Source organism: Typha angustifolia, chromosome 12 (assembly GCF_048772165.1).
Source record: "Typha angustifolia cultivar Huaian chromosome 12, ASM4877216v1, whole genome shotgun sequence".
Lineage (NCBI taxonomy): Eukaryota > Viridiplantae > Streptophyta > Magnoliopsida > Poales > Typhaceae > Typha > Typha angustifolia.
Genome location: NC_133250.1, coordinates 775,053 through 790,177, shown reverse-complemented (window position 1 = coordinate 790,177; position 15,125 = coordinate 775,053). Strand labels below are relative to the sequence as shown.

Here is a 15,125-nt window from a genome sequence, read left to right as displayed (position 1 = left end):
AGGCAAGTCTTCTTTAATCATCCTGTTCTTTTATTGAGCATTTACTATCGAGACCTACCATCTCGCTGAGTGGTCGGGCTCTACCGGCTCATAATTAAAATTATAGGTTCGATTCCATTCATATGTACTATAAATTTTTACTAAGGTATTATATGCGCATATTTTAAATCTACTGTGGCATATTCTAATATTTTTGTAACCAAGTCTAAAATGAGACATATTTTGCTACATTATATAAGTTCGTTTAGGCCCATTATTTTGGGCCACAATTGGGCCTTATGTTTTCTCTCTCTCTCTCTCCCTCTCATCAAAGTTTCTAACACCTTTCTCTCTCCTCCAACCTCCTCTTCCGTTTCCATCCCCCGAAATGGATCCATCGCTAGCCCCTTCTCCGTCCCTCGCCGACCCTCTCTCCACCTCGACCTACTTCTCCACCCCCGCCGACCTCTCCCCCGACCTAGACGCCCTCCTCGACCTCGCCTCCCGCGGCCAATGGCGATCCCTCCTCGACCGCCTCTCCCGCTCCAAATCCACCCACTCTTCCCTCAGCCCCCACCGCCGCCTCCTCTACTCCGCACTCTCCGTCCTCTCCCTCTTCAAGCTCCGTCGCTTTTCCGATGCCTCCCGGGAACTCGATTCCCTCCTAGACGCCGACTCCGCCGCTGGCTTCGATTCCCCTCTCTTCCGCTTTGAGTCTTACCCGGAGTTCTACCCCTCTCGATCCGGCTCCTTCGTCCCCTTTGCCCTTCGTTTCATACACGCCGAGCTCCCCGAGCGACTGGGAGATCGTGCTAAGACCCTAGATCGACTCTACTCCCTCCTCGACCTCGTCCGCTCCAAGATGGCAGACAGCCCTAACCCTAATTACAACCCCTGGCAGCGGCGCGAGGCGTTCGTGGTCTCTGCCATTTGCGCCAACCACTTCGCACATCGGGAACTTGAGGTCGCACTCGCGTTGATTCGCCAGCTCCTTGTGAAATCCCCCTCCGATCCGGTGCTCCTTTCGCGGCTCGCCTACGTCCAGCTCCAGATCGGCGATCTCGACGCCGCCAAGGCTTCTTTTAAGAGGGTGGAATTGATTCTAGAGAAGAAAGGTGGCGACTTGGAGTTGGAGAATCTTGTAGGGAGGAATAGAGCGCTAGGGTTTGTGGTGGCCAAGGACTACGTGTCGGCGGTGAGGGAGTATGAGGTGTGCATTGAGAGGGATCCGGCGGACGTGGTGGCAGTGAACAACAAGGCGCTGTGTTTGATGTACTCGCGAGATCTCTCGGATGCCATTAAGGTGCTCGAAGGGGCGCTCGAGAGGGTGCCCACGGCGGCATTGAACGAGACCCTCATCGTCAACCTCTGCAGTATGTATGAGCTCGCTTACGTCAATCATGAGAATGTTAAGAAGAGTCTCAGCAATTGGATTGCGAAGGTCGCGCCAGATGACTTCGATCCTACTTGCACTCGCATTTAGTGGAAAGGTATCATTTTGTCCTACAATATGTACCATGGAATTTGAAATTTTGATTTAATGGTGTGTTTTCCTATAAATTTAGGGATAGTATGCTAGTAACAAGGATAACTGTGGTGTCAATTGTTAGTCCAATTCAAACCTTACTATGACTTTTATTCTTGATTAAAAAGAGCTATAAAAGATGTATGAAATTATTTATGAACCATACTAGTTTGAATATTTTTTTTACCTATGGTGGCAAAAATGTGATAAATGCATCCTGTTTTGTGCATTAACTTTGATGGAGATCTATGATCAGCTTATGATTGTTAGTTTGCATAAGTTTTTCCTTACTATGTAAGGATTAGATCCACGCTTGAAACTTTTGTTCCAGAGAATTTCATATCCTTGGTTTGTGGTTAAGACTGCATATGCGTTGTTGTGTCACCACATTGCATTGGTGGAGCCTCATGCACTGTGACTTGCGTACTGATTGGAATCTTTCTATTAATTTGTACTTTGTTTGCGCTTGTACTTTGTATGACTCATGACTATTGCTTAAATCAGGACGCATCAGATGAAACCAAAGTAGTCAAACCAGGACAGACCAACTTATAGGGAAGCAAGTGTGTTAATGTTGTTGCTTGTTGTAGTTTATCTGTTAATCAGCCCTTCAGACAGGGAATATACGCTTTTGATGAAATCATAGTGCATCTCTCTCTCTCTCTCTCTCTCTCTATATATATATATATATATATATATAGACGACTCATGACTATTAATTTAAGCACTTCAATTTCATTTCCAGAATGTTGGGAAGCATGCATCTTCCTTTTGCTTCCACTGGAATGGCATATGCCAGTTTGGTTCTTCTTGTTATGATGCTAGATTTTTTAGGCTTTTCTACATATACCAAGCAAATGCCATTCTTATTCTAAGAATTTTCTTGAAGTTACATAGTGTAAAAGATTCGCTTTTGTTTCATTGGTATTAAATGTCTTTATGTGGGTTTGCTCCAAGAATTGTCTGGTTCTGGAATCCTTGCTCATTCATTGTATCCATTATTAGCTGTTGCGTGGACTTGTAATTTTTCCCCATTTCACAATGACATAATCCCTTATACTTCCCTTTTTGGCTCAGTTATTCATGTGCCCTATGAGAAAATCTGCTGTTAGACTGATCAACTACGTTACCCATTTCATTTGCAGGATGTTGTGATAAGGTAAAGCTGAAGCACCTCATAAACCAGCACGCAGATAAGTTATAAGATCCTTCATGCAATAATCCTGGCCATGGTGGTGCTCAACATAAAGCAGTGTCAGTTTGCATCTTGTTGCTCAGATTATATTTGGTCACAAAGTTTCTAGTCACTTTTATACATCAAAACAGATCAAGAACCGGCGCAGTAGAGTTTCAATGCTACTGTGGATTTATCCGAAGAATTTGTTTTCTTGCTAAGAATCAAGTAATTTTGCCCATGATGTGTGAGACCCAACTCACTGTTTCCAGGATTATGCTATTTTACCAGTTTTTTCTTTTTTTTCACTGCTCTGAGGATTGGCAGTTGTGATATTTTCTGTATAAAAAACAGCAATTTGTGTCTTCATGTGCAAATTTAGATAATACATGACTTTTCTGACTTTTCGTTGCTAATTTATGATTATCTACATGTCATTTTATCAATAATTTTAGAATATAGTGAGTATCTCTGATGAGATTTTTATATATCTTTAAAAGTAGACTCAAAATATGCATCAAATAGCGCATGCCCTCTTGCAAGAAAGGCTAGAGAAAGGAATTTATCACAATTAAAGCTAGACAAAGGGGCTGGTTGAGCAAACAAGTTAATTCTTCAAAAAAATGAGCAATAATAGGACTTAAAATTTATTTAAGTTGGGTCTTTCTTGAGTTCATGAGCGGTTTGGAATTAAAATTGTCATAGTTGACTTATTCAACTTATCATGTTAAACATTGCCAACTCGTTTTAGGGCTTAATAGTGACTGAAAGAGTATTACTGAGTAATCAAGTTTTAACTATAAAATTTAACATAAAGCCTCTATAATTAATTTTTTTTATTTAAACTATAAGTACTGTCAAACTAAACACGAGTTGTTAGCGAACAATGATCTAAATTGGCAACCCTAATTAAGAAAATTAAAATTTTGTCAAAAATCTTACAATTAGCTTTTGTTTCCCTGCTATAAATGTTAAATGCTGTTTAAATCCTTATCCTTGTGTTTACTTCTTGATATCTAAATAAGACTGGCAGTCACATGTTATCTGCGTCTTAATCTTTCTGACCGTTAAATTAATAACTTCTTCTTGTGTCCAACTCCCTTCTAGAAAAGAAGCCCACCCTTCTCTTCTCCCCTTACACTCGACCGTTACGTTTGACTTTGACTTCCCTCCGTTTATACCTCCTCCATCTCCATGCCACCATTGCTCTCTCTCTCACACTACTCCAAGGATGTCTGAGAAAGAAGCCAAGAAGACGACTACCGAGGAGAAGAAGAAGAAGAAGAAGAACAATAATAAGGCCTCCAATGTCAAGGTCCTCTCATGGCCACAGAAGAAGGAGCTCGCTGACAAAGAAGAAGAAGCTATAAGAGAAGAAGTTAAGGAAGTCATCTCATGGGTACTACTACTTATTATTTACTCTCTCTATGGTGATTGTTAAATGATATCATGGCATTTGTACTACTTCCACACCTTATAAGTTCCATGTTTTCTTTTAATCTTATCATTAATTTAAGGAAACATTATCAAAAGCACATTACCATATTGATATTTATTATTCAACCTTGTATTAATTTATTCCATCAGTTGTTGTTAGGCAGAAGTTAACTCTAGGAGTTGTATGATAGTAGAAGATTGAGAAAATTAACTGAAATAATATGTAGTTTTCTCATGCTTAATTTGGCATATATTTTGATAAATAACAAGTTATTATGCTTGATGAGACTTGTATTTGATCACAGACATCAATGGTGGAAGCCATGGATGACAACCAACTGAAGGAATACCTACCAAATAGACCAGCAAGCTTGGAAAATGTGACAAAGTTGAAGGATCTACCAACTAAAAAGGTGAGTTTAGCCAATATATTTTTTAATTTGTATTGGATTAGCATTGGTTTTGAAGTTAATACTCCATTAATGATGTCTGTGTCATGAGAAAAATGCAGGTAAGAAGAAATGTGAGGTTGAGAGCTCCATCTTCTTCTTCTGCTGGACTAATGGCTGCAGTCTGGAAGTTCCACAGAGAGGATGATGAAGAAGCTTCTATGCCATTACAAAGTTAAATGGGCAAAGAGATCATTTTTAGTTTCTTATTTCTATATAGCATTTGTATGTATAAGACAAAGACTACTAAAATCTACCAGAAGACAAAGAAGTGAGTGCAATGAATTGAGTCATAAGTTTTATGTTTCTGTCCTTCCTTGGAGTGTAACATTCTTTCTTCCTGGCATGAGGAGTTGATTTCTGTGACTTTTGAGATGCCATGCAGTAAAATTACATGAGAAACAGGATTTTTCAAAAGAAAATCCTGCATTAATAGGGAATTGAGGAATAGGGCCCAATTCCCTGTTAGAGAAGTGTTTGGCATTATATGGAGTAAGCCATGCCTAAATTCACTTACCCCTAATTCTGTAAGATAATATTTAAATTGATCAATCTATGAGTCAAATATAAAAAAAAGTGATTTAAGAAAAATTATTAATTTCTCTCTCCTAATTGAACGGTTAAAATTAAATAATATTAAATACATTTAATTGAAAAGTACGGGTTATATGAACCGAAAATACTAGCCACTTTTTCAAATTGTAAGGATAAATTAGTCATATTTTATTTCTCGCTCTTAGTTATAAATAGTTTTATAGAAAAATAAAAGTAATAATAAATTAGTAGAAGTTGTCGCTCCTGAAACAGTTATAAGGATAAATAATAAAAAAAACTTAAATTCTAATTTTTATATCAGTTAATCTAGTCACATATGTAAAATGTTTTATATACCCTTTAATTTATTAACAAATAAAAGTTATTTTTATAACTAACTGGTTAGTTAATCACTCATTACATAAAATTAATAATGCATCTAAAATAATATATGGATTAAATTTTAGATGAGAAGAATATGATAAATATATTAAACATATGCATATATTTATTATATAGTTATTATTTAAAATGCGATTAGTATCATTTTAAATGTGTTTAAAGGTTTATTAAATTATCTATAATTTTGTACTTTAATTTAGAACAAAAAATAAGGGTAAAAAATATAAATGAAATAAAATTACGGATGGTAAAGTGAATTTATGAGCAGGGGTATAAAATGTAATAATAATAATAATAATAATAATAATAATAATAATAATAATAATAAAAAAGCAGTCTCCAATCTCCATTAGGATTGATGCTCATCGCTCACTATTTATACTCTCCCACTCATTCATCTCTCTTACGTTCACCTCCGTCTCGGCCAGCAATGGCGCCAAAGAAGAGGCAACAACAACAACAGCAGAAATCGAAGTCTAAATCCAAGTCCAAACCCCAAAATTCCGATACGAAATCGGCTCCGAAGCTCCAGATATCGGCGGAGAACGAGCGCCGCCTACGCCGCCTCCTCCTCAACACCGAGCTACCGCCGGCGGAGGCGCCACAGCCGCACTCTGCCGCCGTAGACACCGAGTCGAGATCTCAGAAGGCAAAGCGGCTCTGCAAAGTGTACGATAAGCTCTCACTCGAGGGCTTCGCGTCCGATCAGATCGAGAAGGCCCTCTCTGCTCTCAATGTTCGATTCTATCCGTCTCCTCTTCTGCGATTATTTTATCGATCGCATGCTTTAGATTCTTGAATTAGGGTTTCGTTTGATTCGGGCGAGTTCATTTTTCCTTTTTGTGATTCTTTATTGGTCGTGAGCTTCCGATTATTCAACTATTAGGGTTTCCATTTGATACCTATGCGTTCAAGAAACGAGCTACGGTTGGGTTTGCTTGAGGTTATTTATGTCGGTCGATCAACTTTTCCTAAGATAGGATTTTGTATCTTCGAATTATAGGAGGGAGCGACATTTGAGGCCGCTTTGGACTGGCTGTGTTTCAATCTTCCTGGGAACGAGCTTCCTCTCAAGTTCTCAAGCGGCGCCACTTCATCGTCCCATGAAGGTGTTCTACATTTTCTCTTTTAGTTATTTTAAGCAATTCTTTTTCTTTTATCTGTCTTTTCCTTCTGTTGTAGAAGGTAGTTTGTTAAATGTGGAGGTGTTACACTATATTAGGTTGATAATTCAGTAGAGTAACATAAATATATGTCGTACTTGTGAATAGGGGCAGAAGGTTCGATTAAAATTATATCTACTGCTCGAGAAGACTGGGTCCCTCCGCAGCATCAACCTGATGAAGCGGAGGAGAATGTGGAAGGACCGTCAATTATTATAAGAAGGAGGCACGATGAAATTTCTTTGGATGATGGAAAAGCCTCTCAGGCAGAGTGGATTCGGCAGTATATGGAACAACAAGAAGACGAAGAAGAGGAGGTACTTTATAGTTTACACTGGATGAGGCATTGGACATGAGTAAATACTTTGATATTGCTAAACTTATTTGTTTTTCTTGGTAGTTGGTTTTCAGTTATATATCATTGAAGCTAGTCTTAGGTGTTTCAATGTATATTTTGGTGGTTGTTTTAGCTAGATTTAGTTAATATGGTCTCATGTTTGAAGCAGTGGAAATATGGTGTTATCACCCATGCTGGGTTGCGTCCTGATTAAAGTCAGTTGGCCATAAAGAAAATACATCTTGTGATGTTCTGTGAAGCTAATGAGATAAAAGTTATATGCTATGGTGTCTGTTTCAACAGCTTCTCTGACTTGCCATTGAAGACAATGTTACCTTAAGAATAACTAAAGAACACAGTTAAATACTTTCGAACTTAGTTATAGGCAGACATACTCCCAAACATACACATATACGTCGCCTACGTACATGCCTAGTTACACAATCCTATAAGTACGGTCTATTCTTTCTATATAGACACTGTACATGTTATATTTGGACTTCCATAGTGCTGAACTTTCTTGTTGCTTTTCTTGTTAGGAGGATAATCCAACCTCTCGTGCTGCTTCAGTTACTGAAGAATACCGTCTTGCAAGATTGGGAGCACTTGAAGCAAAGAAAAGAGGAGACAAGAAAAGCCAGAAACACTTCAGCAGCATTGTCGGCAAACTCAAGCAAGAATTATCTATGCTAGGTTTGCTGTCAAATCTCTTAACACATTCTTATAACTCTTTGTTAATTCCTTGGTTTAGAATGATCGAGCATACCTTTTGCACAGGTCTATTAGATGAATTTATGTTTTCGGGACTGCAAGAAGAGTCCACCGAGATAAACATGGAGGAAATGGCATGTGATTTCACATCTTCGATATCTTCTAGCATACCAGTTGCAGACAAAGGAGATAGTCAAGCAGCATTTGAAGAATTTGAGAGCAAATTAATTGTTACTAGTAGTATTGATGAATGCCCCATAATGGGAAAAGCAGAGTATGCTGATAACAATTTAGATAACAATATTGGTGGAGCTTCCAAGAATGAGGAGGAAGTGGAGGAACTAGAACTTGATAGTCTGTTTTCTGAAGATCCTTCTTCCTCTGAAGTACAACATCCAGATATACTGAAACATCAAAAGACAGAAAAATCTCTACACAATAAATTTGGGCATACTCTAGGAAATATTGATGAAATATGGAAGAAGGTAATCTGCTTTTTCTACCAGTCACTTGCTAACATGTCTTCGCATACGGGTGTAAATATAATGATGGTTACTTTTTAGTGGCATAGGAAACACATCAAACTATGGCATGTTTGTGCTGATTGTATTCTGTTTGGGCATTTCCTATCAAATTGTTACTATTTTCAAGTATGAATTGTGTTTGTGCCTCTAATTCTCTGTTGATTTATGTTGGTGTTTCTCTGCTTGGATGCTTTTCTAATACAGGGGGATTCCGGGAAATTACCTAAAGCTGTTCTTCAAAAGCTGTGCCAGAGACTGAGTTGGGAAGCTCCAAAGTACAGTAAGTTATCTGAGAAAGATGATAAATTCACATATGCTGTTAGGATATTACGAGGAACCACTGGCCGGGGTAAGAGCCGTAAGGCTGGGGGCTTAACAACTATCCAGCTACCTGACCAGGAAGAAGCGTTTGGATCTGTCGAGGTGTTTACTCTCTTATTATGCATATGGTAGTTCCAAGATTACACAATTTTCATTTGTCTTAATATACTGCTAGAGAATATTCTTGCAATGCTCATGATTTTGTTCACTGGAAGTTTAGCTTGTAATATTTTCCTTGTTGTTACATACAATGGTACTATTATTCACCTGCAATGAATATGATGTACTCTTTTTCTTAGTTTAGCTGCTGTGCTTTTCCCATCTTTAACAGTCAAGTTGTACTCTTTGTCTTGTGATAATTTTGGCTATATGGCGAAACTTGCAGGATGCACAAAATAGAGTTGCAGCTTTTGGCTTATATCAACTATTTTCTGACCTTCCACTTAATCGATTACTTGTGGAACCATATGCCTCACTGGTTTTAAAGTGGCAAAAGGGTGAGGATTTTTTCATGGATGCTCTTCTCCTTTGAACAAGTCTATTATTCTTGCACTGTTTGAAGTATTTTATTTCAAATTCATGAACAAGCAGACGAGTTCTCAACTGAACTGGTAGATAATGAGGACAGTCGAAGAGCTGGTTTTGTGAATATGCTATTGAAGGCAGATGATTCAAAGATGACTTCTATTGACACTAAAAATGTTGCTGTTGCTGAGAAGCTTCTAGAACCATGTGTTGTAAGAGATACTAGTTCTTCCTCTGACAAGAATATATCCATATCATCGGCTGATGCAGGTAAGCCTTTGGGGAAGAAGTCATGGTAATGTACAGTCAATATTCATTCATAAGATTGCTAGGGCCTACTGGTTTGATTCTGGATGCTTTACTTCTTGTTTTCAAAGTCTGGTTCAGTTTCTACCCATCCATCTCGGATAAAAGCATTTAATTATGTTCCCACCACTCTTTGGAAATAAGATTTTTTGGTCCAACAATTGTCAATGAATTAACCATACCAACATTACCTGATGGTAATATGGTCAGCATTGTACTGTTTTAAATTTATTTATAAATTGCAGCATGAATAATGTGATTGGCATTATTAAACACATAGGTGCAGCATGAATAATGTGTTAGGCATTATTAAACACATGTGATATGCAATGATACAATATCTTACAAACATGATTGCAAGGCTCATAGTAATATGCACTCTATTGTATTACAGTTTAGATTTAAGAAATCTTTAAGAATAGTAGGCTTTACTGCATGACTGTTAAAAACTTAAAATGTTTGAAATTTGCATATGCTTGCAGTATAGTAGACACTTGACCATCTTACCCACGGTTAGGTCCCACTTGTGGTTGGCTTGAATACTGAGTATAAAATCTGTCGTTCCTACAGCCAGCTAAGCAACTGTGATATAGGATGACCAGAAATGAGAAATCCCGTAGCAGCTCTTCTGAACATGTTAGTGAGATCAAAGCACCTAGTTTGTCTAATATATTATTACCATTCCCCGTGCTCTATTTGTGTACTGGAGGCTTATGCGATCAATCACTGTGAAACATAGTTGATAGTTGGACTCTACTCTATATTTAGCTGTTTTTCATTCTATTCTATCTGGTACTGGACGTATGACTACTGTCTTCATGTGGTCTAGCCACTTTCCTTTGAAATCATATGGCTGCTAGAACATGGAATCATTAACTAGGTTTTTCTCCAAAAAAGGAAAAGGTAAAGGACATTGATTATTGTGGTGTCCTTTTCCTCTTATTAAGAGTTTAAGACCTTTCACATGGAGTTGGTCATGGAATATAAAAGCCTAACTTTTCCCATTCTGAATGATTTTATAGTCCAAAATCAGGTTGTTAGTTTGTTACTTGTTAGCATGCCAACCTTTTCTACTTAGATCCTTCAGCTTCTTTTAACATGATCAAATAACATTCCAGAGTTTCTTCAATTTACTGTTGTTGCATTAACTTGAATACTTCTTTTCAGTAGTTTGCTAATGATCACATAAGTTGTGTTACCAGGACCAAAGTCTCAAGAGAGCATATTTTTGAAGAAAGAATTGGAAAGAAAACTGAAGGTGTCAAAGTACATGGTATAGTTGTTTTCAGATGCTTGAAACTGATCTTTAGTTTCCCAATTCTTAAGTTAATTTCTTCTACTTTGTCTGTATCTAATTTCTGAACATAGAAAATGCTGGAATCTAGAGCTGCTCTGCCCATTGCTAAGCTGAAGAATCATTTTCTCCAAATGCTCAAAGAGAATGATGTGATTGTTGTCTGCGGAGAAACAGGGTGTGGGAAAACAACACAGGTATATCACAGTTATTCTATGTATACCTCATATGTTATTTTTGGGGTGCATCAGATGAAAACTTTGAGGGATGTATTCTGGGCTCCATCCCAGGTATTTTGTAATCTTGCGTACGATGATGGATATTACTGGAAAATGGCTGAACTGGGTGTCTTTCATAAATCAAACGGGAGATAAGCTAGTTGGGAAGAAAATCTCCATCATGATATTTGAAGTGATTTCCTGTCAAAATGAAAAATAAACAATAAAAAGAAAAAAAAAGGAAAGAAGAAATTAAAAAAAAGAAATGAAAAGGAAATGAGAACACAATGTCAAGTTGCAAGAAGCCTTTGTCTTTGAGAGTTCGATTTTGGCCATCTTTAACTCTCCATCTAATTTTCTTTCTATCTTAGACTCTAGTGTATGACTCCAGGCTGACCAACAACTTTCTCTAAGAAAACCTAATCCGACCTATTAATGAATCCTTTTGCAATCTAGCCTAGAAATCTGAGGGATGATTCATGTTGGGCTAGGTTCGTTGTTTGCAGTTGAGTTGGCTTTCTATTGAGATATGATTTGATTTCTTCTTGGAGTCAATTCTAAAGTTTAGGAGGTTTGATTATTCATATTCAACATGACATTTCTTGGCTTGAAATGCATATTTCAATTAGTACAAGGTCTCATGTGTGGTTGTAGTAGGAATTTGATTTTCATTTTTTAAAAAAAAATTTCGGATGCATTTTTATGTAAAAATTAGATTTGATTTTAGAGTGTCCAATTTGGTTAAAACTCTTAAAAATCTAGGAGGTTTGATTGTTAGTTTGTTTTGAGGTAAGTTTTGTTAGGATTTGATTAATTTGATTAATTTGTTAAGTTAAAGGAGTCATAGTTTAGTTATATATTATTTTCGGAAAGATCTAAATAAGATCAATTTGTGATTTGATGTAATCTCTTCATCTCTACAATATAAAGGTGATGGGAATTCCGAAAAAAGAAGGAAAACTATGAAATTTGAGAAATAATTTTTTTATGGAGGATTCCACATTTATGATTTTTCCCTTCTCCTTGCTCCTCTCCTCTCTTTTGTAGTAGATATCATGCTTCTTTTGTCCCCCGCAACCTAGGTGGCTTTGATTTTCTTTAACCCATGATTTGGTGGGTTATCTTTTATCTTTCTTGTTTATCTAGTTGTGCTAGTATAAAAATTGTACTTGGAGGCAGATAAAGAGATTCGCATAGGCTGTCTTATTTTCTTGGGAATGGATTTAGGTACCTTCTTATATTTTTCCCTATCGGTATGTCTTCTTGTCCCTAAGCCGCATCAGGTTGGCACGACCAATTCGGCAATATCATGATGACAATATTATGGAAGTGGTATTTTCAACACAACTAGAGTACACTATATAATGCTAGCCTATGGCAAGCTCTTGTATTGTTCCGGCATCATTAATGTTGGGCAGCATGGGCAGTGCTGTTTGGGACATGAATTCATGGATGTTACCATGAATCTATCATTCTATGTCATTCAACAGCAGGTTACATTCCTGTCCAATATCTTTATTTGAGTTATAATATCTCGGCAGCCTTTGAAGTTTGGTATCATTTCATAATCATCTATACTTGCAGATCCCGCAATTTATTCTGGATGATATGATCGCCTCTGGACTCGGCGGATGCTGTAATATAGTGTGCACACAACCTCGGAGGTTAGCGGTATGATCAGATTTCTATCTTTGGAATCATTCCAGATTTGCATCCTATTCTAAATTATGCAAAGGATTCCTACACAGTGCTATGATGTTGATTTAGTCAATTAAATTCTGGAATTTTTGGTAGATATTTTGTTATGTTCATAGAGGGTGTCGCTTAACTAGTGATGCTTGCCACCATTCACCATGTTGCTGGTTTGAGTTGAATAGTCTCTTTAGATATTTGGTGTATTTCTTGTCATTTCTGGACCCCATTTTGGTATGAACCTCATGATTTCCCTTTTTCTTACTTGTGGTAATGTGTTCTTAGAATATATTTTTTTATGTTATATGCCATTTTCATTTATCTTATGTGTAAGCTTTAGAGGTTGCCACTTGTGGCTTCCGTAAATTAATAATGCTCGGAATTCAGTGCAATGATTATGCTTATTCATGTTTACATTAGATTTCCTGTATATCGGAAGTAGTTCAAGCTGAATTGGAGAAAAATAAATTAGACCAAATTAATCGCAGTGACCTTATGACCTGTCCTACAAATCTTTCCCTGATTATTGTTTAATTATTCGTATCTTAAAAAAGTAATAATATACTGTGTAAGTTTATGCACAAAAATGGAAGCAAATTTCCTTCTCACAGAAGCATATTAACTTAATACTATCTTTAGTGTTGTTCCAATTTCTCCTCCATTTGTTATTTTTTAGGAATATTTTTGTGTGAGAACTAGAGCATATACATGAGCTTAACCTTTTCTCAGGCTATCTCTGTAGCAGAAAGAGTGTCAGATGAGCGGTGTGAATCTTCACCTGGTTGTCATGGTTCATTGGTTGGTTATCAAGTTCGCCTTGAGAGTGCCAGGTGATTTTGTAAACCGACTGTCCTTGTTTAAGAACTTGCTATTAAGTTTATAAATAATTATGTGATGCTATATGCAGTGCTATATCTGGCTGCACATTGTTATGCCTATAATTGTTGTCAATCATTTAAAATGAAGGTTGTACCTGATATCTGTGCAGTTTGCATTGTTATAATGGTAAATCTACTTCCAGCAGCCTGGGACATGCCATTTGGCCATTGACTAAGCATATGCCTTGGGATGCAGTGTAACAATGCTAGACATTGTTGGCCCTTGTACAGAGCCCCTTTCGCATATCATCATTGAACATATTTCACAATACAGATAGGCAGATTTGGAATATTGCAGCATGCTAAATACGTCTTGAGTGATTTAAGACCCACAGTTGTAAAGCCAGTTAGCAAGTGCCTTATTCCTTATTTTGGCAATCAAGAAATCAAATTTTTTTGCCTTGTTGACTTATTGTTTTGCAATTTCCCCATCCTTACAACCAATGTTTAAGTACTGGATACCATGGTTTGATTTAGTGTAATTTTAAATGCCTGAATTATAATATCATGTGTATTTTCTTAACCCGAGAACTATGTACCATATGTTGCGAACTACTGTACTACATTAGTTTCAAGATGTAACAGTTATATATAATTTTTTTTGACTTCATAAGACATGTTGTCCATTTATCTAAAAAGACTTTCAGAATTTCATTTTCTCCTTTTTATTGTCAGTTTTGTTTCAGTCATTCAAACAAAGTAATCTAAGAGACGGCATGCTAAAGTGCTTGATCTTTTAGGAGATAAGTGCAAGGCACCAAACAAGGTCCATGGGTTATGAAATCAATGTGGATGAGATATTACTGATACTTGATAAAATTTGTTATTATGAATATTTTAAAAATATATCCAAAGAAGAATGAGCGAGAAAAAAGAATAGTAGTAGCGATAACCCCTGGAGACTTAGAAGATGATGCATACAAAAGGAGGAGGAGCTTCAAATAGAAAATTACAAGTCAGAGATAGAAATACTTCAGCAGTGTTTTGCTTTCAAAATCATGCCTTCTCCAATTAGCCTAGGTGCACCTTGTGCAGTTCTTTAGGTTATATATATATGTAAATTTCGTTCCTCTCTATTTTTCCTTTTATTCTGGTCATATCACTAGTTTGGAAAGGTAGAACACATGGTTCTTGGTGAACCTTTGGTGGGCAAGAATTGTGCACTAATTATCTGTGACTACACTTTCATATTGTTAATTGTTATCATTCTGTTGGGTCACTAGGTAATATAGACAAAATAAAATGCTTTAGTTTGTCTTCCAACATTAAATGCCATCCATTTTCAAAATAAGTATGGATATCATCTTTTTTAGCTAGTAGTATTTAAGTGTTCAAATTGTAATTTTTTTTCTCTATATTTAAGTAATATGTCGAATATCCTTATGCTGGGATGTCAATCCCAGCATTGATTGAAAACCATGCTGCCAGTTTGAAGTTATCTTTTCTCTTATAATTACCATTACTATCATTTCTTTTTTCTTCTTTAATCTCTCTTTCTTATTCTGTAATCTGTCATCCAGTCCATATATTTTGGTCCTCAAATGTTTGAGAAAATGTCAACTTTTTGTAATTTAGGTTGTATCTTATTTCAGGAATGAGAAGACAAAGCTTCTTTTCTGTACAACAGGCATTCTTCTCAGAAAATTGTCAGTAAGT

The 15,125-nt window shown here is 36.8% G+C and overlaps 3 protein-coding genes across 9 annotated transcripts in view; all 3 read left to right on the top strand.

Annotated features, from left to right (window-relative positions):
* Window positions 1-302: 302 nt before the first annotated feature.
* LOC140772593 (uncharacterized) lies at window positions 303-2,906 on the top strand. The gene is made up of 2 exons (XM_073114737.1): window positions 303-1,469; window positions 2,650-2,906. Exon 1 carries the CDS (start codon window positions 368-370, stop codon window positions 1,460-1,462), a length of 1,095 nt encoding a protein of 364 aa, XP_072970838.1. The 5' UTR covers window positions 303-367; the 3' UTR covers window positions 1,463-1,469; window positions 2,650-2,906.
* Window positions 2,907-3,222: 316 nt separating this feature from the next.
* On the top strand, window positions 3,223-4,886 carry LOC140772594 (uncharacterized). The gene is made up of 3 exons (XM_073114739.1): window positions 3,223-4,077; window positions 4,421-4,528; window positions 4,627-4,886. The coding sequence occupies exons 1-3, from the start codon at window positions 3,910-3,912 to the stop codon at window positions 4,741-4,743; spliced, it is 393 nt and encodes a 130-aa protein (XP_072970840.1). The 5' UTR covers window positions 3,223-3,909; the 3' UTR covers window positions 4,744-4,886.
* A 1,006-nt stretch (window positions 4,887-5,892) lies between these two features.
* Window positions 5,893-15,125, top strand: part of LOC140772116 (DExH-box ATP-dependent RNA helicase DExH7, chloroplastic) — a 40,737-nt gene continuing 31,504 nt past the window's right edge. For 3 of the 7 annotated variants that reach the window (XM_073114022.1, XM_073114023.1, XM_073114024.1), the window contains exons 1-13: window positions 5,893-6,236; window positions 6,504-6,609; window positions 6,772-6,980; window positions 7,540-7,693; window positions 7,778-8,196; window positions 8,440-8,658; window positions 8,942-9,053; window positions 9,148-9,351; window positions 10,590-10,660; window positions 10,756-10,878; window positions 12,484-12,570; window positions 13,321-13,421; window positions 15,062-15,119. In XM_073114022.1, coding sequence (XP_072970123.1) covers window positions 5,931-6,236; window positions 6,504-6,609; window positions 6,772-6,980; window positions 7,540-7,693; window positions 7,778-8,196; window positions 8,440-8,658; window positions 8,942-9,053; window positions 9,148-9,351; window positions 10,590-10,660; window positions 10,756-10,878; window positions 12,484-12,570; window positions 13,321-13,421; window positions 15,062-15,119 — 2,169 coding nt within the window. In that variant the 5' untranslated portion in view covers window positions 5,893-5,930. The remainder of the gene's footprint in view (window positions 6,237-6,503; window positions 6,610-6,771; window positions 6,981-7,539; window positions 7,694-7,777; window positions 8,197-8,439; window positions 8,659-8,941; window positions 9,054-9,147; window positions 9,352-10,589; window positions 10,661-10,755; window positions 10,879-12,483; window positions 12,571-13,320; window positions 13,422-15,061; window positions 15,120-15,125) is intronic. The other 4 variants (XM_073114020.1, XM_073114018.1, XM_073114021.1 and 1 more) reach the window with 3 other exon arrangements.

Coding starts and splice junctions, on each gene's coding strand:
- LOC140772593 (XM_073114737.1), top strand. CDS start 368: ATGGATCCATCGCTAGCCCCTTCTCCGTCCCTCGCCGACCCTCTCTCC.
- LOC140772594 (XM_073114739.1), top strand. CDS start 3,910: ATGTCTGAGAAAGAAGCCAAGAAGACGACTACCGAGGAGAAGAAGAAG. Junction 4,078..4,420: donor TTAAGGAAGTCATCTCATGG/GTACTACTACTT, acceptor ATTTGATCACAG/ACATCAATGGTGGAAGCCAT. Junction 4,529..4,626: donor AGGATCTACCAACTAAAAAG/GTGAGTTTAGCC, acceptor AGAAAAATGCAG/GTAAGAAGAAATGTGAGGTT.